The sequence below is a fragment of the Zea mays genome, chromosome 7, assembly GCF_902167145.1.
Source record: "Zea mays cultivar B73 chromosome 7, Zm-B73-REFERENCE-NAM-5.0, whole genome shotgun sequence".
In the NCBI taxonomy this organism is placed as follows: domain Eukaryota; kingdom Viridiplantae; phylum Streptophyta; class Magnoliopsida; order Poales; family Poaceae; genus Zea; species Zea mays.
Window position 1 is genome coordinate 182,464,756 of NC_050102.1, and position 22,274 is coordinate 182,487,029.

Below are 22,274 nucleotides of genomic sequence, written 5' to 3' on the forward strand. Positions count from 1 at the left end.
TCTGAACCTAGAAGTACAGAGTTATAAAATATGCATCGCAACTTTGACGGTAAAGCTTTTTAAAGGAATATAATATTCGATATTTATATATAAATTAGGTGAACATAGTATTTAATAATTATAGATAAATCAGGCCTCACATAACTAGGTATAATATTTAATAATTATAAATAGATTAGACCTTAAATAAGTAGGTCTGGAAAAATAGAAAGATGCGTGATAGACTGATGGACCTTATAAAGTGAAGGCTCAATACTAACGGGCCGCTTGTATGGGTCAGAAGGACCCTACTGTGAGGGCCCAAATACTAACGGCCTACTAGGCACCACTAGCGGGACGGCAGGACGAATGATTTGGCGGGAACATCGATAATATGCCGCCGTTTTCCTTCCCCGAACCCTCCACCTTCGCCGGCCCGTCAGCCACGACCGCCACCATTCAATCCTTCCACTTCCATCCCTACTCCGTCTCCTCTACCGTCCACCCATTCCGGCGGAGCTCCCCGCCAGAATGGAGGCGGCGCTGAAGGCAACCATCTCATCGCCCCAACTCCCCGCCTCCAAAACCCTAGTCGCCGTGTGGCCGCGACGCCGCGCGGCGTTAGAATCCTATCCCGCGGCGGCCACGGTGGTCTAACCCCGCGCGTTTCTGTATGTACAGGGCTATTTCGGGTACTCAACGTTCCGGCCGTACCAGAGGGAGATCATACAGAAGGTCCTGGATGGGCGGGATTGCCTCGTCGTCATGGCCACCGGAAGCGGCAAGTCCATCTGGTAAAGTTGGTTTCCCTGGCTTGTTTTTTTTTTGCGTGTGTCTGTTTTATCACGAAATGGTCGTGAGGCGCTTGCTGCTTTCACGAAATGGTACTATCTAAGGGTGTGTTTGGTTTGGCTTTTGGTTTTGGCTTTTGCCCCATAAAAGCCAAAAGCCAACCAAAGGGCTGGATCCAGGAAGCAGCTTTTTCTAAAAGCCGACTTTCTCGTAGTGCAAAACTGAAAGCACCCCTGGACCTGCTTTTAGTGGCTTTTGAATGGAACTGTGAAAACATATATCGAAGAACTTTTAACGACTTTTAGTGGTTTCCACCAAACGATTTTTAGCTTTTTAACAGCACACAGCCTACAACAGCTTTTTCCACAGCTCACAGCCCACAACAACTTTTTCCACAGCCACAGCCCAACCAAACAGACCCTAAGTTCCGCTGCTGCATCTTTTGGGTGATAAGTTGTACCTCTGGGCGCTTACTGGATCTATTTTCCGTGGAGGTTAGGATATTGCTCGAAATTGGTTGCAATGGTTTCATAAATACATTTTGCTGAAAGAAAAGTGGGGAAATATCCTGAGCAATCATATATTTTATGCAATCATGAGTAATCTGTATCATTGATTGTAAATCATGCGTTCTGTTTTGTTTCTTAGTGCAAATACCCCCTCATTATTCGAAGACGCCATATGATGACCAATCAAATGTGGAGATTTCTAAGCTATAGCGGCCACGTTTTTTGTTGTAGTATGCATATCGTATCATTTTCTGCCTGGAGAACTCAGGTCAGATGGAGTTTAACTGCGCTTAGGAAATGATGATTAGAGAGGATTGTGCAGAAACCGGCAAAATTATCTTTTCAAAAGGACAAGACCACTTTTTTTCTCTCTTTCATAATTCATAATTGTTGTCATCTGCAAAACCTTTTAGAACTGCTTTGTTTATCAATTTCTACAGAAATCTGTAGTAGGTTGTTGACAGTAGAGCTGTGGGTGTGCAGCAGGCCTTCAAGCAAAAATGCTTCCTATTTGCTAATTTGTTTTTTTGGCAAGTATAGATATAGAATTTTTGTCCTCATAAATTGTTTGCTGTTCTCTCACATTTCTTTAGAGAAAAAGAAATGTGTTTTGCCGAACTTATTTATATTAAGTAAATATTTTATACTAGCCTCAAAAGGCCATAGTTCTTTCCTGGTATATCCATACAATAGGTAGTAACATAAACTGAAAGATTCCATTATTTCCTTTTATATACAAAATTACTGTCCGTTTTATGGCAGCTATCAGATTCCCCCACTGGTTACGAAGAAAACAGCTGTCGTTGTAAGCCCTCTTCTGTCCCTGATGCAAGACCAGGTAGGATTGAAATGTTCAATATATTCTTAGTGCTTTACTCACATTTTTAAATTTCTTTTGCCAAAATACTTGGTGAGGATTTCATTTTCTTAAAACAGGTTATGAGTTTAAAACAAAAAGGTGTGAAATCTGAGTACCTTGGCAGCACCCAAACGAATAGCTCCGTCAGTAATGAGGCAGAAAAAGGCACGTTTGATGTGCTTTACATGACACCGGAGAAAGCCATTTCACTTCCTTCAAGGTGAAACCATATACTCCCTCCATCCATAAAATAAGGCGTATATTGTTTTTTTTGACAAAGTCTTAGAGTGACATTTTGACCATTAATTTCTTTTAAAATATGACATAACAAATACAAATTAAGCATCATATTAAATTATTTTTGAATACAAATTCAAGTATATAACACATACACTAAAAATATATGTTTTTACTGAATTGTTGGTCAAAGTTTTAAAACGTTGACTTTTCTAAAAACATGTGTACCTTATTTTATGAGATGGAGGGAGTAATATTTTGTATTACTTTAGATGTTATAAAAGCACATGGCGTGCTGGGCATGTTCTTGTGACACCATAGTGTGCTGTTGCAAACTTGAGTAGCTTGTCCTTCTGAGTATGCAGGATTAGTGGAAGTGGCTGTAGATACTTAGATTAATAGTGAAGGCATGTGTATATTGCTTCAAGTTATTGTGTGTGTCAACATTATTTTCTTAGTTAACCGAGATGTAACTATAAATAGACTTGCAACGAGGATCCAACAGGATTTAAATCTAGGGAGCTCACAATCTTGAATCTTGGGCTGTTGAAATGTCGGCCTCCAAAAGGAATGCGTGTATCCTTGATAAAATGCCTCCAATGAAATTGATTATAAGTAATGCTAGGCTGCTAGCGACAGATGTGTTTGCTCAAGGAAAGGCTTCTTGGCTCACATTCTGGTTTGGTGTTGTGTGGGGACAGATGTACTGTGATCAGGGATTACAATTCTGTTTTGTTTTTTTCGAAAACCGTTTTGTTGACCAAAGTTTGACTTTTACATATTCAAATTCCAAATCAAAATACATAAAAAATCGGATCAGTTTTTTAATTTCGGACCAGACCGAAAACGAGAAAATTTGCTGAAAACCGTCACTTCCCGAGCGAGAAGTTTTACCCTGACTGTGATGCAGTGCAGCATGCTTGAACTGGCTTCAGTATCCTCTCCGACTTCTTCATTACGTTAGCTTAAGATCTGGTTTAGAGATTGAGCTGGCTTGTGGCTTGCAAGATTGAAGTTTGTTAGTATGTTTTGTGGTCTAGGATTCTAGGAGATGGCTGTGTAATTCCTGATCCTGAATAAAGGAAGCATGATTAAACTCCCGAAAACCCATACATCCTGTGCATTGTCTATGGGCAACGTTGCTGTCATGGTCCTGCTCTGGTTGAAACATATGGTCTTGCTCCACGTCCATTCTTCTTCCACCTGTACAACCCTAGTACCCTAAAGCCTTCAATCCTTTGATACGAGTTGCAATCCATCACGCTTGACTGCAATAAAACTTGAGAATTCTGTCATGGGTAGATCAATATTTATACAATAGTGCTGTGGCCTTATCAAATCTTATTATATGTTCGTGATGTAGATCTTGGCAATATGGATATTTTTAGTAGGGCCCTCCCTTACTGTTCTTCTGAAATAAACAAAACAAATAATGTGTGCAGTTTTTACTAGTATGGCTTACTTTTCTTTTCCGTTTTGTCCAGATTTTGGAGTAACTTGCAGGCTTCTGGAATCTGCTTGTTAGCTGTTGACGAAGCTCATTGCATATCAGAATGGGGCCATGATTTCAGGTTTTTTCTTTTGATTTGATAAATGGAACACTGAACATATCTTGTAAAAGTACAGGGTCCTTAATCATTTCAGTTGCATAAATAATATACTTATGAAATTTGAAAAATCCTGTATTCACTCGTCGAACGGATATTTGTGATAGTTATATTTATCCAGATTTTTTTGGTGATGCTATCGCGCCTTTATGTGCATGCTTTTTTCTATATTTTCATCCCCCATCCTTTGATATTGAGTTGATTGGAAAAAGATAAATCAGCATTTCTCCCTCTTATAACTCAATTTCCGTAATTTGAACTCTCTTACAGGACAGAGTACAAGCAGCTGCATTCATTGCGCAACCTTCTTGTGGGTGTTCCCTTTGTTGCTTTAACTGCTACAGCCACAGAAAGGTATGCATTTTACGCTATCACTTTGTTTTCTTCTTTGTTGTTTCTTTACCTTCCTTTTGAGGGTGTCTAATGCTACTATTTTTTGTCCTTTGCTTAAAGGGTCAGGGTGAGATGAATAGTTTTAGAACATTTAAGTCCTCTAAATATAATAGCAATGGGCATTAGATTCTCCCCATAGTGGCGAGACAAGGCGTTGGACTGCCGCTTGGACGCTTAGGCGTTGGACCACCGCCTGGACGCCTAGGCGACTTCTTTAAAACACTGATTAGGTGTTTGATTGTATCTGGATATCATCAAAGAGATGATGACATACTGTTGTATCCCTAGTGTCATAGTAGCACATCTAGTCTCTAAAAGCAGCCAAACCAGCCAGACAAACATACAAATATCATAACTATGTGTTGTGTAAATTGTCAGGGCGAGTGAGCTCTCTTTATTTGGGTGATGGTGGCGGCGGTGTGTGTTTTGGATGTGGGTGTGCGTGTGTGTGTGGGGGGGGGGACTGGTTTTCAAAACTGGTCCAATATTACGCTCTCATTCTCTTCTTTCATAATAATTTTGTAGGGTACGCCAAGATATTTCTACTTCCTTGGTTCTTTGCAGTCCTCACGTGGTGGTTGGTTCATTTGATCGTCATAACCTTTTCTATGGTGTGAAAACATGCAACCGATCTATGTCCTTTATAAGTGAACTTGTGAAAGATGTTTCAAAGAGGAGTGATGTGGGTGAGTCAACAATAATATATTGTACGACCATCCGGGACACAGAACAGGTTTGTGAACCATAGTTATATAATTTCAGACTTGCAATTGCTAATGCTTGAGAATGCAAACAACAGTTTTTTTTCTGTGCTTCTTAAAAGTATTGGTGCATTTCGTGTAATGTGAATTTATTATTACTTGCTTTTGATTATTTGAGTAACAAGTTCTTTCATTGTTTTTCTGGTCAATGGGACACTTTAATATTCCATTTGGCTATGTTCACCATCTATCCATGTTTCGGTCTATTTTGGACCCTCATATCTTCTTAATATAATGATACACAGCTCTTCTGCGTGTTCAAGAAAAAATGTTCACTGTCTATAAAATTTGGAAGTGGGATTTTAGACGTTTTATCTATGGTAATTCTTGAATAATCTGATGAATTTGGGCTCCTTATTGACTTTGTGTAACCTGCTTTTAATACATACTAGATTTCCACTGTCTCAACTTGTGTACATAAAAAATCTTTTCCCCAGGTTCATGAGGCTTTAGTTACTTCTGGAATCAAGACTGGAATCTATCATGGTCAAATGGGCAGCAGAGCTAGAGAGGAATCCCATAGGTTTTTCATCTATTCACTGTGTGCTCTATTTTGGGCGTCTGTTCGCTATGTTGTTTTTCTTGTACATCCATTTTCCTTGTGCAATGTAAATCCTTGACTGTATTGTTTTGAGTTTTGACCACTGCTCAAATGATATTCTAAACCATTTGTCAGTATCTCCTCTGGAAATGATTTTGTTGAAGTATTTTTATTGACCTGTTACTGTTAGATATGCTTCACCTTGCCATTATGTGAAATGAATATCACGTGGTTCGTAAGTGCCATGATTTGGTTTAGTCTCAGCATTCTCTATAAAATATTTACTAGATTGTCTTTGTTCTGTTAGATTCACATTGGCCATGCAATCAGTTAATTAGAAAAGTAAAACCTTTACAAATACGTAGGTCACAGGGCATAACAATGATCAGTTGTTTGATTTATGCATCCAGTTTGTACAAATTATGGTGGCAGCTTTATAATTGACCATTGGTTGTTTTGCTCCCGCAGATCCTTCATTAGGGATGAAGTTCTTGTAATGGTGGCAACTATAGCTTTTGGGATGGGTATTGATAAGCCTGATGTTAGATGTGTAATACACTATGGATGTCCAAAGAGCCTAGAGTCTTACTACCAGGAAAGTGGGCGTTGTGGAAGAGATGGACTGCCTTCAATCTGCTGGCTATATTACCAAAGAAGTGATATTACAAAAGCTGATTTCTATTGTTCTGAGGCAAAAAATGTAGGTCATTTTTTTGCATGCTGGATGTTTTCTCACACCATCCATGCAGCGTAGTGCTTCTGCTATGTGTCTACTTTTTTTTCTTAATGGTTTAATTCATCAAACAGGAAACCCAGAGGAAAGCAATCATGGATTCCTTCATGGCAGCACAAAAATATTGCTTGCTTGCTACATGCCGTAGGAGGTTCTTATTGCAATATTTTGGTGAAGAATGGAACATTGACTGTGGTACGTTCTTTCTATTTTATACTCCCTCCATTCTTTTTTATTTGTCACGTTTTAGTTCAAAAATGAACTAGCGGGCGACAAATATTCGAGAACTGAGGTAGTACCATGTATTGCTTGTTTATTCTTATAATATAGCTTAATTTACTAGTTTATGAGGTATCGTGCAACCTCATTTCAACTGCTGGAATTGTCTTGTAGTGACATGATTATGGTTGGCACATATCTTGATCCTGCAGGTAATTGTGATAATTGCACAGCAGTGAAAAATGAGAGGGATTTGTCAAAAGAAGTCTTTTTGTTGCTGTCCTGCATCAAATCTTGTGGAGGACGCTGGGGCCTCAATTTACCTATTGATGTTCTCCGTGGCTCACGAGTAAGTCTTATCCTTGTTTCAGTTTTCTACAATGGTGACATACATTAGCTGCCTGTAGTTCATTCGGTGTCATGTATGTGCTGATAATTTTATCACTGGAATGGAATGTCTGTATGGGACGGAATGCACTGTTATGCGTACTGAAGTCTACTGTAAGCAATTGAAGTCTCCACAATATTTTTTATTAGGGTTGTGGGTTGAGTGTTGATGCCTTTGGCCCTGTTTTGTGACTATGGATTGGACAGTAAATTTTTGTAGAATTTAGTCTTGGTTACTAAATTGTCTTTTCTAAGTAGATGGCGAATTTCAAATATTTCTCATTTTGTAGGCCAAGAAGATTGTTGACAACAATTATGATAAACTACAAATGCATGGGCGTGGTAAAGATTATTCGTCAAACTGGTGGAAAGCACTTGGTGGTCTTCTTATAGCACATGGTACTAATGTTGACCTCTCTATTCATTCTATTATTCTTGTAAGTTGTGTGAAGCAACACCTCTTTTAAAATATCGATTCTCCTCCGCACAGACAATTCTATTGCTGTCTTTTCCCTGGCAAAAGAAGAAAGTATTACAGAAAGATTTCATTTGAATGCAAGCAAAGGTGTATTATGTATGCACTTAATTTTTTGCATCGTAGAAGATATTCACAACAGATATGACCATAATAAGTACACTGAATTATACTCTTAAGGAAGTGTGTTCTCATGTACATCTTCACCTGTTGAGTGCAAGCTTCACATCGACATCTTAAAACCGTAGTATTCCAAAACCATGGTTTTGAAATACTTTGCTTCCAAACACGCCCTATTGTTTTCAGGCCTTGTAACCTGTAAAGCCTAGAAAGTATACTCTGTTTTCAAGGCTTAACATCTTTCTATCAACCTAAACAGTAAGCGCATTCATGAACATCTCAGGTATTGACTTCACACCTTCCTTAAAATTTTGTTTGAATGTAAACCGGGTATATTCTTAAATGAAATACACTGGTTAGACCGTTGAAGTTGTCACTAATCCAAGTTTGAAGGCTGGCACAAACTTCATTAAGAACAAAATCACAGGAATGTTTCTTCTCCTTGTTAAGTTTTTTTTGTTTATTTTGTCCTTGATATGTGGCTATGCCAAGCTATCCGCATTAGGTTTTAGGACAACAAAATGCTTTTGCCACCTTAAATTGTGCTATAATTTATTTATTTTCTTTTATCTACACGCAGATTATTTGAAGGAGACTGTTCGTGATACATTTAGATTTGTCAGGTGCTGTGTTGCGGTTCCTTATGAATTTTGTACTCATTGTATTTATTCCCTTTTTGTAGCCCTTTGCTAAGCTTAGTCTTGAAGTAAACTTTGCAGAAATGCTTAAGGACAACCGCCCCTAACCCGCGTCTATATATTCAGTGTCAGTCCAAAAGGGGTCAAGTTTCTCTCTACTGCTGATAAAATAGATGGAGCACCACTGGTATTTCAGCTGACTGCAGAGATGATTGAACTAGAGGAGCACGGTAGTTCACATCATAAAGAAGGTGGTTTGAATCTTGTGCCAACATTAGAATCTGAAAAATTTTCTGAGGTAGGCTCATCAAAATGCTATTTATTGATCCCCACGCAGTCACCCACCTGGGAATTTTCAGTATTTTATTCTTTTTCCTGATTTAAAATTTTGCAGGATGAATCAAAACTCTATCAAAGGCTCCTGAATGTTAGGATGAAGATTGCTCAAGATATTGGCACTGCTCCGTGAGTAAAAATCTAAACTACCATAACAAGTTTATGGATATATGTTCTTAAGCTAGTTTATGCTAGAATTTGGAGAAGTTAGTGAACTGAATTTCGTTAATCCTGCTTATTACAGGTATGCTGTATGTGGCGATCAGACAATAAGAAACTTTGCAAAGATGAGACCTTCTACTGGAGCTAGACTTGCTAATATCGATGGTGTCAACCAGGTACTACTTTGAAATGGTTACTTATCAAACTATCTTTTGTTAATCCGAGTAGTATGCATCTCGGCAGTTCATCCATTTTTTTTAAAAAAAACAATACTGTGTGGCCGTTGTTTTCTGTATTGTACTTATATATTGATACATCTGACCTTTTGTTTGCAGCATTTTATTTCACGTTTCAGTAACATTTTCATCCAAAATATTGCGGAATTGTCGAAGGAGTTAAACCTCCCGTTGGATAATTCACCATTTCCACCACCACCACCAACAAATCCAGCTGCAGAAAATATTGCTGGTATACCAAAACCTGTACAAAACAATCTTCCTGGGATCTTGGGTGATGCAAAGCTGACTGCATGGGAATTGTGGCATAAGCAGGAGTACTCATTCCTGAAAATTGCTGTAAGTTACCACAGTTTTCGTTTTCTGCTGACATGATACTCAAGTTCACAGCTTGATATGATTGTGTATTCTAGTATTTCCGCAGAGCAGTGCCAATAAAAGAGCAAACAGTTATTGCGTACATTCTTGATGCTGCTCGAGAAGGATGTGAGATGGACTGGAGTAGGTTTTGCAGGGAAGTAGGGCTGACACCTGATATAGCCACCGCAATTCGTCTTGCAATCTCAAAGGTTGGATCACGTGAGAAAATGAAGCCAATCAAAGAGGAGCTCCCAGAGAATGTACTCTCCCTCTGCCTAACCACCCCATTTCTATTTCTGATTAAACAGTGTCGCTTTTCCCTGCAAAAAAAAAACTTAGTATTGCTTCTGAAAAACATAACAGCCACTCTCATCAAGCAGCAACCCACATTTCATTTTATGTTCATCCAAAGCAGTCATGAATGCCTAATTTACTTAGGGAAAATTACAGGTAACTTATGACATGATCAAGACATTCCTGACTATTGAGGGGTGTGGATTGTCAGAGCAAGTCTTTGGTAACGGTACCGCTGACGGTGTCTCTAGTAGAATAGCAGAGTCACCAATATCTTCCTGCCATGCAAGTGAAGCAGGCGGAAATGGTGTCCCAGCAGCGGCAGAGGCCAGTGATGCAAACCCTTCAGCAAAGAGAGGTCAAACTGTTTGTGCTGAGGAGCCAGCAACAAAACTGCAAAGGACATACGAGCATGGAGCTGAGTTAACTGGCACGGCGACTGCTACTGTAGATTCTGTGCTAGATCTGGTTGCGAGCTGCAATGGGGTAAACGTACTAAACCATTTCATTTTCCCCCCAAGCTTGATCGAAAACCTCTGATGCTGAGTGACTTGGTCTAGAGATATGTGGACTCGTGTGCGTGGGGCCGAACATTTCAGTGTCCCACACTCTGACTTAAAACGTCAGGACCTGCTTCCGAAATCCATGCCGTTCCTGTTCTGACGAATGGCATATTATTTCAGGTATCGCTGGAGGATGTTGCCAAGCACTTCAAGGGATCCAAGAGAGAATCGGTCCTGGAGATATTGGAGGGCCTTGAATCTGAATTCACAATTTACAAGAAAAACGGGAACTACATGGTCCTGTGACAAACTTGCCCGCGTAGTCTGGGAAGGGGATATGCCTCAGCTGTGTGTGTATATATATATATCTATACGATGGTGGGTGACTTACTGACTTTGGACTATGGTAGCAAGGTTGTTGGCTGGTGTGCATGTGCTCATTTTGGGGATTGGGCAGAACTAGCAGATGTACGAACGTGTGTGTTTGGAGCTGGGATCCTTTCTGTCATCTCGCATATGAGTATCTTGGACTAATTGACCCCGCGTATTTTCGTTGGGTTTTGATGCGTTCACCCTACTCGTTCAACAGCTTAAGATCAGGTTTGACTCCTATTGCAATTTTCCTACGTGTCCATTTGGAGCAAATTATCAAAGGTTTTAGAACCACACAGAATTCCTATAGAATGCCTTAACAATTCGTAAGAATTTCGGAGGAAACATTCCATGGTAAAAACTTCCGCCACAGATATCAACCACCACTCTTACCATACATTTTCTTTGCTCCGATGATATTTTATGATTATTACGGTCTAGCGAAATCACGTGATGCCTTGCAAGTGGGAAACACGAGAAACCGTACTCGGCCATTGGAGAGCAGGTGAACCAGTTGTCTTAACAAAAAGGGACACGTACTCGGCTCGGGCACGCCCGCACGGCCGCACCGCACCACCAAGCGAACCCATTGGCTGTCTCTCTCACGGCTCACTTCACTGTTCACTCGGCGGCACCGCACTGCGCCAGTGCCCCGTCGCCGATCAAAGCAACCGCCTCCAACGCGGCAACGGCAACGGCAACGGCAAGCGCCGTCAGTCACTCCCGTAGTAGCCGCCCCGCAGTGAGTGTGTGAGCGAGTGAGATGATCAGCGGAGGGGCCGCGGCCGCCGGGAACCCGAGGAGTAGGAGGACGCGATGAAGGCGCAGCCGCTGCTACTGCCGGCGCTCAAGAGGCGGAGAGGCCCTCGCGTGGCGGTGCTGGCGCTCGTCCTCTGCTCCCTGCTCGTGCCCTTGGCCTTCCTCTTCGACCGCGCCCCCTCCGGTACGTCTACCCTACGCTACGCCTACCCTTCCCCGTTCGCTTCCTCTCATTGCGCATTGGGTTGGGAGCGCGGGGCCCGCCGCGCTCGGATCACCGCGTCTCCGCCGTCTGGATCTGGGGCTCTAGTTCTCTCCAGCGGTTGCCCGCCTGTCCGGTTACCGCGCGCCCGTGCTGATTAACCAGCCGCCCGCTTCTCGCCTTTTCGGGACTGGCTTCTGTTGTCTTATACTTTCTGATTGGTGTGGGCGATGCAGGATACGTGACGACGGAGGAGCGGCACCGACAGGTACCCCCGTCGCCTGTTTCGAACCCTCTATTTTTCCCTCAGCCGTTGTTTGACGCTGATTGATTTGGACGGCACCATGTGCGAGCGGGGACGACGGCTCACTGATTTCCGCTACTTTTTTTTTTGCACCCCCGTGTTTTCTTCACCGTGTTGGATTCAGGAGGTCGTTCTGCCTTTGTTGGATCACGTGGCGGAGAAGAGACGTCCGAGTGGTAGTGGCGCTGACACGCGACAGGTCTGTTGGCTGTTACTCTCGAAAGCGATTGTGTTCTTTGTAATATTGTTTTTGTTTGGATTGGAGTCTTCTTCTTCTTTTTCTTTTTTTTTTGGGGGGGGGGGGGGGGGGGGGGGGTGGCACCGAAATGTTGTCTGTTAGTTATCTCCTATTTAGCACCGATCCACACGTTTGAAACTTGTCTAACGCCTACGCGTTCTGCAATTAGAGGCAATGCTCTGTGGGTTGCCTCCTCACCTGTTAGTGATGTAGGGACAATTGTTTCGTATGTATATGTTACAAGGATTGGTTCACTTTTTTTTTCATTTCGGGTGCATCAAGTACAAGTGAATATATCGCTGAAAATTGCTTCTGCAGTCCGTGACAGTCGCATCTCTCTCAGGATGCGCTGGAGAAGAAGGTCCCCGGTAGTAGTGCAGGAGTCATTCATCAACAAACACCGGATAAGAACATCTCCAAAGTCATTCGTCAACAAACACCGGAGAAGACCATCTCCAAAGGCAGTGCAGGTGTCGTTCATCAGTATAAGCAAATTGGTAGCCACTCCACAAGTGATGGTGCTAAACCAAAAGGTATGTTGTAGCGGTACAGCACCCGCATATAGTCGTACAAAATACGGTTTTGCACTATAGACTGCACTGTTTACAGTGTGAAGTTTGAAATAGAAGATAAAATGAGGGATAGGATGTGTATGCTGCTAGAGACAACCTAATGCTAAAACATTGTTTATATTTTAAGCTATGGTAAGGTCGTTGGGGTTGTATCAGGCCTCAATTGTACCACAGTGAAAATTATATGCGGACATCGTATCAGCTAGGGACGAATGATCGAAAAGATCGGTAACAGTGTTTTCTAAACGAAAATGATTCCCTGTCAGTCAGGGACTCACCATATTTTCAATTTTTAACTATTTGGCGGTGACATCAATATGGCGCTGATTGCTGAAAGGAAATAGAAACCAAAAGTTTATTGAAAGTAGAAATAAAAAATAAAAAAAATACGGTAATGGTTAGAAACGGTCATAAACAATGTCACTTTTACGGCAAACGATCCCTAGTTTTAGCTTTGCAATATTTTTTCCTGATGTTCATGGCTCTTCAATCCTTCACCTTTTGACGTTGAATTAAATTTTATTTTTTAGTTCTCATTTTTTTTCATTTCCTTCGTCTTGGCTCCCTATCATTCACAAGATTTACTTTAGAACCTACCACCACCTATTTCTACCCAATTATCGCTTGAGTGCAGACAGACAAGCCGCTTGGTTTATGTTAACTATCATAAAGTTGTCTTTATCACTAGTGGTACTTGGTCAAAGCTATTTAGTGGTGGCTGGTCCTATTCATTTTTTTGTTTGGGCGCTGTCTGATGATTGTAGTTATTTTGCTTTTCCGTACATCTGACTCAATAATTTGTAACATACACAGTTTCCCCAGCACCAAAAGTTGAACCATCAGATGCTGTTTCAGATTCAACTAAAGTCGCAAGAGTATGGATCTTTAGCTTTCAAAGTTGTACTTTGTTGTTTCAGAGCTGCTATTTCATGTCATCTCACATTTTTCTTATTTTAAGGCATCTTTCGTTGCTGTTGTGTTGTAAGGGTCCCTTCTTTCTCTCTCTTTAATATAAAGATACACAGCTCTCCTACATGAGAAAAAAAGACACCTTTCACTACCAAACTTTTCATGTAACACAAAAGAAATACAAAGACTAAACTGGTCATATATTAATTCTGTTCAGCTTAAACGCCTAAGATCATAGGTTAAATGATACAAATTTTGAATATTTTCCCATCATCATAACTAATCCAATAATGTAAAAGCTAAGCTTGTGTCATGACATTTTTGAGTAGAATATAGTGCATCCCTGTACATTTTTCTTCAAAGCATCTACCAGTGTTCTTTCTAGTTCCACCCTTTTTTTTTGCATCAGCCTGAGTTGTGCTGATATTCGCCAAAATGCAACCTGTCGTTTCAGGATACTAGCCAAGAAGGTGAAAAGGCTGATGAAGTGGAAAAGTCAAAGTCTTGTCAACTTGAATTTGGGAGTTATTGTCTCTGGTCCATTGAGCACAAAGAAGTAATGAAAGATTATACAGTGAAAAGGCTAAAAGATCAACTCTTCGTAGCACGCTCATACTATCCAAGCATTGCAAAACTTCAAGGACAGGAAGCTCTGACTCAGGAAATGAAGCAAAACATACAAGACCATGAGAAGATTCTTAGTGTATCAACAGTTGATGCTGATCTACCATCCTCGTAAGAATAGAACTTTACTTCTTAAGATCATGGTTCCGTGTGCTGTGATGACTATGTTACTATGGACAAATTCAAATTTTTTCCTGGATACCCCTTAGCGAATATATTTATGCCTTGATGAGACAAGGAGATTTAATTCAATCTAGGGACATTATTTCCAATCACCAGTAGGGCTTAGGCTGTCTCCAGCAGCGTCCCCTAAATTCCATCCTCTAAAGGAATATTCTCTGTCCTTTACAGCACGCTCTAAAAGATTTTGTCCTCTATATCTTCTCAGTCTCCAGCAACGTCTCCTAAATTCGGTCCTCTAAAGCTACAATGTTAACAGATTTAGTTTTTCCATTCATTTAGCTTTTTTTTTGTTTTGTTTCCATTACACGCAATAAAATGGATGCGCAAAATAGTATATTTAATTAATTTACAATTACTATTTTCCGAAATAATGCGTGATTAATAATTTCAAATTTAGAGTCAAATTAGTACAAAGTGAAGTTAATCATCAGACGTAACATGCATTTGTTAACTAATTCTTATTTGAAAAAAAATCCCCTCACGCCTTAAATGTGGAAGGGTCCCCTCACGTCTTGAATGTAGAGCCACCGTCGCACCTTCTCGTCGCATGTGGAATGCCTGCCGTCGTAGCTCGCGGATGGATAGCGGACGGAGAGAGAACCTCTACGTTTAGCGGTGGAAGGACGTCCTCTATTATTTAGCGGACCGTTTACCGGTCGTTGCTGGAGGGAAAAAGAACGTCAATATCCGCTAAATCTAAGGAAGAGGACCGTTTACAGATCTTTGCTGGAGACAGTCTTAGTACGGAGATAATTTGAATGACAAGTTGTTTTGTGATTTCAGTATCAACAGAAGGATGAAGCAGATGGAGCAAACAATAGTGAGAGCCAAATCTTGCACAGTAGATTGTAGAAGTGTTGACAGGAAGCTTCGCCAGATTCTTTATATGACTGAGGATGAAGCTCATTTTCATATGCAGCAGAGTGCATTCCTCTACAATCTCGGTGCCCAGACATTGCCGAAAAGTCATCATTGCCTTTCTATGAGGTTGACACTAGAATATTTCAAATCATCTTCATTGGATTCTGATGATTCTCCTGGCAGGTTCAGTAGTCCAGAATACAGGCACTTCGTTATACTATCAAGGAACGTTCTTGCGGCTTCTGTAGCAATCAACTCAACTGTGAGCAGTTGTAAGGTATTTGGCTGATTTTTACCGTGTTAATCTATACACAATTTCTGGGCTGGGCATCCCTAGCATACTCACTGGTCTTTTTGCAGGAGCCAGGCTACTTTGCTTTTCATATCCTAACTGACGCTCAGAACTTCTATGCCATGAAACACTGGTTTGCCAGGAATTCGTATAAAAATGCAGCTATCCGTGTCATAAACTACGAAGCAATTATTTTGGAGAAACTTCCAAAGTATACTATCCGGCAGCTGTTTTTGCCAGAGGAGTTCCGTGTTCTCATTAGGAGCATTAAGCGGCCTACTGAAAACACAAGAATGAAATACCTGTCACTGTTCAGCCACTCACATTTCGTTATTCCAGAAATATTCAAGTATCTAAACAAGGTGGTCGTGTTGGATGACGATGTAGTTGTTCAACGTGATCTGTCTTTCTTGTGGAATATTGATATGGGAGACAAGGTAAATGGCGCTGTCGAACTTTGTGGTCTGAAACTGGGTGAGATGAAAAATGTCTTGGGTAAAACAGCATATGATCCAAAGTCGTGTGCGTGGATGTCGGGGGTGAATTTGATTAATCTGGATAAATGGAGGGAGCATAATGTCACAGAGAACTATCTGCGGCTCATGAAAAAGGTTAGTATTGTTCCCAGTTAGTATATTCATGCTACAGAATGTTATAAGGGGATGCTTGCATTTGGCCTTGTTTCTATAATCCCCTCCCCAATCCCTGCCAAACTGAACAAGGCTTTAGGTGGCATGCGTTTCATCTTTGCATGTTTAAGGCTTGAAAGAAACTTTCATCTTTTAATTTTGTTGATTTTTCTCCAATACAACAGTGGTATCTTTTTAGTGTATTTTTAGATGTTTCTTCATATTGTTAGCTGGTTAGGTATCTCATTTTTGTTTTGTTACAGTTCGAAGTCAAGGATGAGCTGTCCCTGCGAGCAGCAGCATTTCCTCTAAGCTTGCTATCCTTCCAACATCTAATATACCCCCTAGATGAAAAATTGACGCTGGCTGGACTTGGATATGATTACGGAATCGATGAAGAGGTTGCGCGGAGATCTGCATCATTGCACTACAATGGCAACATGAAACCTTGGCTTGAATTAGGTATACCGGAGTACAAGAAGTACTGGAAGAGGTTTCTTGTCCGAGGAGATCGATTTATGGACGAGTGCAACGTAAATCCGTGACGTAGAGTTGGACCCGAAACGAGAACGATTGCGTGAATCTGTGACGCAGAGTTGGATCTGAAATCAGAACAACTGGAATAGACATCAGCTAGCCTCACTGAAGTTTGTGTCGGCAAATTGTGAACGAGAATGAATTCTGGTGGTGGAGCTAGGATTTTTTTGAGTGGAGATTCCAAACATGAAAGTAGTAAACACTAATATATATACGGTAGTATAAATTTGAGTAAATGATGGGGACTACGTGATCCATCCACCACCCTCTGGAGTCTCGCCCTTTCTAACAAATATTTCAAATCAGTCGACTTCGGCCTGTTTGTTTACCCTCTACCATCAAAATTATATAATCTAGTTTAAATAAATTAAGACGTAAACAAATAACACATATCGTTAGGTGGATTATATAATCTAGATATTTAGATTATGATAATATATAAGTAGGTCAAACCCTTATATATGGGTGTTTGTTTAGGATTATAATCTGATCAGATTATATAATCTAACAAATTTTAAACTAACACCTATGATTGTTTGTTTAAGATTATAATCTGTCCAGATTATATAATTTAACTTATTTTGAACTAACATTTAGGCTATAATCTAGCTTATGGATTATATGAACACATATTGGTCTGCTTATGGATTATCATAATCTAGGTATCTAGATTACATAATCCATTTTATTGTTTGTTTGCCTCTCAACTTATCTAAGCTAGATTATATAATCTAGACAAATAAGATCTTAGTTAAAAATAAGTTAGATTATATAATCTAAACAGATTATAATCTTAAATAAATTAAACACCCTCATTAGTTTAAAATTTGTTGGATTATATAATTTAGATAAATTATAATCTCAAACAAACGCCTCCATACTCTTGGTAGGAAGGCATTCCTCTTACGGAATCTGCATAATTCGTTTCAACGCTAGCATATATTCTTTCTGGCTCGAAATGGTAAATACGTTAGCTATAAATTTAGAGAAAAGAAGAGTAGCTAAGTGGGTGTTTGGTTTATAGAGACTAAACATTAGTCCCTCCACTTTATTCCATTTTAGTTCATAAATTGTTAAATAAGGAAACTAAAATAGAGTTTTAGTTTCTATATTTAGTAAATTAGGGACTAAAATGGAATAAAATTGAGAGACTAAAAATTAGTCCCTAGAAACCAAACACCCCCTAAAGCGTTAGCTAGTTAAAATAGAGGGTAGTCAACAACAGAAAAAATTATATATTCGCATCCATGCTTTTATATCGGATACAAGAATAGAACATGATAGATGTGATGCGAAGATCTAGACAGATGGGGAGGAGCTAATACTACGTGACGGCTAAGATTGACGCATAGCACAACGGCCGGCCGACGCGCCCTTTGATATATATGGCTGTTTGTTTTTGGAAGCGAGTACGACCGACGAGGTGGTGATGCAGGTACATTGATTATTCATGCATTGTCATCTTGTCATGTCCTATTCATTCACTTTTTGGTTATAGAAATTCCAAAAAAAAAAGTCATCAAGCACACTGAACGACTGCATAATATTTACTAAACTGTAATTCTGCATACAAGTACTATTTTTGGCAATAGAAAACCCAAATAATGTCAACAAGAACACACTGCAAGAATGGTTATATTATTCACAAACGGAAGGAAAATATCCATTTGGCTTTTGAGCTTTCAGAATAGGCAAAACTTAACTGAATAGGCACAAGCACAACACGCGCAAAAACAAACTCACTCCTTTGCAAACTAGTAAGATGCACTACTGGAAAAGCATACGTAAGATACACCAAACCATCGAGAAGAAACTAAGCTTGCATGGCAATGGTGGTTGGCGCTATGACTTGGAGCTGAGCTGATGCCATCAAGAGGCCTATGGTCTATGGAGCCAAACGATTGCTGACAGAGCGTGTTGTGCAGCCAAACTATTTGCGCGTACGACGTCCTAGCCCTAGCTAGTTGACTGGACAGACGGTATGCTCTGGACTTGGAGAGGACTCATTGCTCTCATCATATCATGCATGCCCCAATATAATGGTCACATGGTGGTTGTTAGGAACCTTCATCGATCACATGCCAAAACAATTAATAAGAGATTAGGTTTCAGGAAGCTCTCCAATATGAGATTCCTCCTCCTCGCCAACCCAGTCGAAGAATCAACAGTTTGTTCTCTTCTCTAGCGCTAGCTCATGGATGGATGATCAGTTGCCGAGTAGTGGTGGTGGTGCATGATTGAGACGCGCCGGCCGTCTGCCTATATATTCCTTTCTTTCCTTCGTCTCCCGCGTCTCAGTCTACCTCCAGCGCTCCATCACCATATGACAACAAAGGTTAGTTGTGCTGCCTCATGGAACACAGCTTTTTTTTTATTATTTGCTTCGCCTTTGTTTGATTGCTTGCTGCTGCTACGAACTAGGATTCCACCTTGATCCTTGAAGTGGACCTCCAGTGCGAGAAATGTTACAAGAAGATCCAGAAAGTTCTCTGCAAGCTCCAGTGTATGTAGATCTCCATCAAGTCATACTTCATTTGAATTTAGAACATATGGCTTCATTCAGAAATTCGACTTAATTTGCATGCATGGAACATCTACATCTCTGCCAGCCAAGGAGAAGATCAACAAGATCGACTACGAGAACACCAAGAACAAGGTCACCGTCGTCGGCGCCTTCGACCCCAAGAAGCTTTCCAAGACGCTGAGATGCAAGGCCTGTGATGTCATCAGGGACATCACCATCGTCAAGCCTCCCGAGGTGAAGAAACCGGCCGCGGAGGAGAAGAAGAAGCCGGAGGAAGAGGAGAAGAAGAAGAAGCCGGAGGAAGAGGAGAAGAAGAAGCCCGCAGAGGAGAAGAACAAGGGCGGCGAGGAGAAGGCCGCCAAGCCAGCGGCGGCGGCGCCACCGTCGACGACGGTGAACCTGCAGTTCACCAACATATGCGGGATCTGCTACCCGTGGCCGTGCAGCGACCCGGCGCACCGGGGCGGTTTCCACCACCCGCAGCAGCTGCCGCAGCCGTGGCTGCCGTGCGGAGGGATGGCTCCAGCTCCAGCTCCCGCGCCTGCACCGCCGGTTCACACCCACCCGCAACCGCCCTGCGGCGGTGCCCCTCAGAAATGGGCGCCGTGCGGCGGCCCTCCGCTGTGCGGAGGCTGCGCGTGGTGCCTCGGCGGCGGCATCGGCTGCTGGTCGCCGCCGCCGCAGCAGCCGATGTGCTGCCCCGGGCCGTCGCTGTGCAGAGGGTGCAACGGGTGCAAGATCGTGCGCGAGACCAAGTTCAGCTACGAGGAGTACCCTTCCAGTGCATGTGCCATCATGTGATCTTTGCTCCTACTTGTGTTCTTCGATTGCTCAGTCCTGAATTCTGGTCAAACGAGTAGCGGTCTCAAAGAAACATTGTTTTTCCTGCAAAGAAAAAAAAAGCTCCTTTTCTGCTGTGGCAATTTTGATTCTTTTCAAATCTCCGTGACTCCAGATATGTTTAATTATGTATTATTGTCCACCAACAATACATGTATCTGTTCACGACTCGAGTATATGAAACAGTAGCCAGTACAACTAACAAAGTAGCGGTATACAACAATTTTGTTTTAAAAAAAAAACAGGACCACGCAGTCACACTCTAAAATTAGGGCATTGGCAGAATCACCCCCAAACCACTAAAATGACTTAAATTACAAGAACGAGGGAGTTTTTTTTTCTTTATTCCGTTAGTTTTCGCACAAATAAGGACATCGTTTTTATATAATAAAAAATATGGACGACTTGCATGTGTCGTTTCATGAATAGGTTTGGTATGTGGGCCGAGAATTGATCTGCTCTTTGAGGGAGGTTGGGCCCGGACTGTGTCGAGCATGTGGGTTTTGAAAATCAAAGGCCGAGCGAGCATCCGTTAGGGTTCAGAGTGGGCTGAAACGGGCCTGAGCCTTTTTAAACTAGAGGCCTGTTCGTGTTAGTTGTTTTTAGGATATGAATATTTTTATTTTACTGTACGTGTAAATTAAAACGGTCGTCTATAAAAACCATCGTACAATGAAACTAGTTTGTCTCCTAATATTTTATATAGGAATGAGAATTAGGGGAGAATAATGAAAGATGTCAAAGGAAACGATAAACGTAGCCTTTGGCTTGTATTCTCGCAAAACCAACTATTAGGTCTTATTTATATACTCTCGTATTACCTTAATTCATATGTATTAAGATAGATTGAGGTGTAAATTAATTTAAGTTCTATTCTAATGCACATGTGAATTGAGACGGATCCACCGTCCACCGGGGCTACCGTCCCCATCCGTAGCTAGCTGTACGTACGTGACCAATAACAGGAAGGAAAGCATCCCCGCCGGCCACAGTTATTGCGACGGATGGATCGAATACATCTTGTTGCAATAATCGGCAGCCAATGCATGCAATCGGGCAGTGCAAGAACGAAAACGGCGCTTACCGCCATTGACACATGCCCTTGTCCGCCCGCCGCCCATTGACTTAGATCTAATGACATCTAATACGTGTATGCCTTGCAAACGATAAGATGATTCTGTTAAGAACTACGTTACCACGGATCGCCAGATTCGCTTTCTTTCCTCTCGTCAGCAGTTTAGGCGCGAGAAGATGTTGGAGACCCGTCTCCCTTTTTAGAAGTACGACAGAAGAACGACAGAAGAACACACGAGACACGAGATGTGTGGTTAATTAGGCTACTCACAATAAGGATTTCATGTCTATGTTTCCAAAAATGCCACATCAGATTTATGGATGAATGAAATACCCTCTCTCAATAGAGAGTTTCATCTCACTATTTCATATATCAACATACTTCTTAGATGCTGCATATAAATAACCAATAGGATTAACTCAATTATATGAAGATGAAACAAAACACTCTCACTGGAGGTTTCACACAGTTTTCAAGTCATTGGAAACGAGTTAACATGGTTTCATCCCCATGAAACTCTTCCTTCTTAAATGATGTGACATGTCATCAAAATAGCTGATGTGGCAGGCTAATTAATATATGAAACACCCCATGAAACCTCCATTGTGAATAGCCTTAGGCCTCTGACCTCTTTCTACTCTGTCTATTATAAGAGGTGTACACGTTTTTTATATAGAGATACGAGACCCTTTAGGGATAAAACCGATATTTGATCACATAACCTTAGTTTTATTAACATATGCTACGCCCGTGCCCTGCATGCATTGCATGTTTGCATGCTGCTCCAAAAGAAAAGAAGAAGAAAAAAGTCGCAAAGCTAATAAAAAGTTTATACGGCGGCTGTCGTTGGTCCATGCATGTCGGCATGTGCCGCGCAAGGCCACTGCTCTGCTCTGTGGCAACAACGAAGACGAAGGACGGAGGAACCGACCCAAGCACGCCCGGCAAGCACAGGCGATTGTCCAGCCCCAGCCGTCCGGCAAACGCAGGCGGCGCCGTGGTCGGATTGGATTCCAATTCCATCTCTCCTCGTGCCTGCCTGCCCCTGGTGGCCGCACGGACACATGGGCGCCGGCCCCCACCGCCGTCCGTCTCGCCCGTGATCTCATCTGCATCTACACATTGCACTGACAGTTACAGGTTACCTCGTCGATAGATGACGGTAATTTAGAGTTTTGTAGGTAGAAATTTAGAGTTTTTTAGGCAGAAATT

The 22,274-nt window shown here is 41.5% G+C and overlaps 2 protein-coding genes across 4 annotated transcripts; both read left to right on the forward strand.

Moving 5' to 3' along the window:
• Window positions 1–266: 266 nt before the first annotated feature.
• Window positions 267–10,713, forward strand: LOC103633568 (uncharacterized 103633568). 2 transcript variants are annotated; one of them, XM_008655257.4, is made up of 21 exons: window positions 267–528; window positions 661–773; window positions 2,043–2,118; window positions 2,217–2,359; window positions 3,861–3,947; window positions 4,254–4,337; window positions 4,902–5,109; window positions 5,575–5,660; window positions 6,147–6,378; window positions 6,486–6,606; window positions 6,843–6,979; window positions 7,308–7,416; window positions 7,508–7,582; window positions 8,193–8,235; window positions 8,377–8,548; window positions 8,645–8,715; window positions 8,831–8,924; window positions 9,084–9,323; window positions 9,398–9,604; window positions 9,795–10,124; window positions 10,322–10,713. In XM_008655257.4, exons 1-21 carry the CDS (start codon window positions 511–513, stop codon window positions 10,445–10,447), a joined length of 2,772 nt encoding a protein of 923 aa, XP_008653479.1. In that variant the 5' UTR covers window positions 267–510; the 3' UTR covers window positions 10,448–10,713. The 2 variants fall into 2 exon arrangements, with proteins under 2 accessions (XP_008653479.1, NP_001334977.1); NM_001348048.1 differs by lacking the exon at window positions 7,508–7,582 and having other exon boundaries at window positions 411–528; window positions 10,322–10,656.
• Window positions 10,714–10,843: 130 nt separating this feature from the next.
• LOC103633569 (uncharacterized) lies at window positions 10,844–20,155 on the forward strand. Of its 2 annotated transcripts, XR_004851629.1 has the most exons (11): window positions 11,061–11,456; window positions 11,711–11,742; window positions 11,903–11,977; window positions 12,360–12,549; window positions 13,402–13,463; window positions 13,952–14,232; window positions 15,088–15,442; window positions 15,526–16,068; window positions 16,350–18,958; window positions 19,045–19,126; window positions 19,233–20,155. XR_004851629.1 is itself a non-coding variant. In XM_020540769.3 (10 exons), exons 1-10 carry the CDS (start codon window positions 11,330–11,332, stop codon window positions 16,629–16,631), a joined length of 1,890 nt encoding a protein of 629 aa, XP_020396358.1. In that variant the 5' UTR covers window positions 10,844–11,329; the 3' UTR covers window positions 16,632–16,887. The 2 variants fall into 2 exon arrangements, 1 of the variants encoding a protein (XP_020396358.1); XM_020540769.3 differs by lacking the exons at window positions 19,045–19,126; window positions 19,233–20,155 and having other exon boundaries at window positions 10,844–11,456; window positions 15,088–15,291; window positions 15,349–15,442; window positions 16,350–16,887.
• Window positions 20,156–22,274: the final 2,119 nt, after the last annotated feature.

Coding starts and splice junctions, on each gene's coding strand:
- LOC103633568 (XM_008655257.4), top strand. Junction 5,110..5,574: donor CCATCCGGGACACAGAACAG/GTTTGTGAACCA, acceptor TCTTTTCCCCAG/GTTCATGAGGCTTTAGTTAC. Junction 9,605..9,794: donor AAGAGGAGCTCCCAGAGAAT/GTACTCTCCCTC, acceptor GGAAAATTACAG/GTAACTTATGACATGATCAA.
- LOC103633569 (XM_020540769.3), top strand. CDS start 11,330: ATGAAGGCGCAGCCGCTGCTACTGCCGGCGCTCAAGAGGCGGAGAGGC. Junction 11,457..11,710: donor CTTCGACCGCGCCCCCTCCG/GTACGTCTACCC, acceptor TGGGCGATGCAG/GATACGTGACGACGGAGGAG. Junction 13,464..13,951: donor ATTCAACTAAAGTCGCAAGA/GTATGGATCTTT, acceptor CTGTCGTTTCAG/GATACTAGCCAAGAAGGTGA.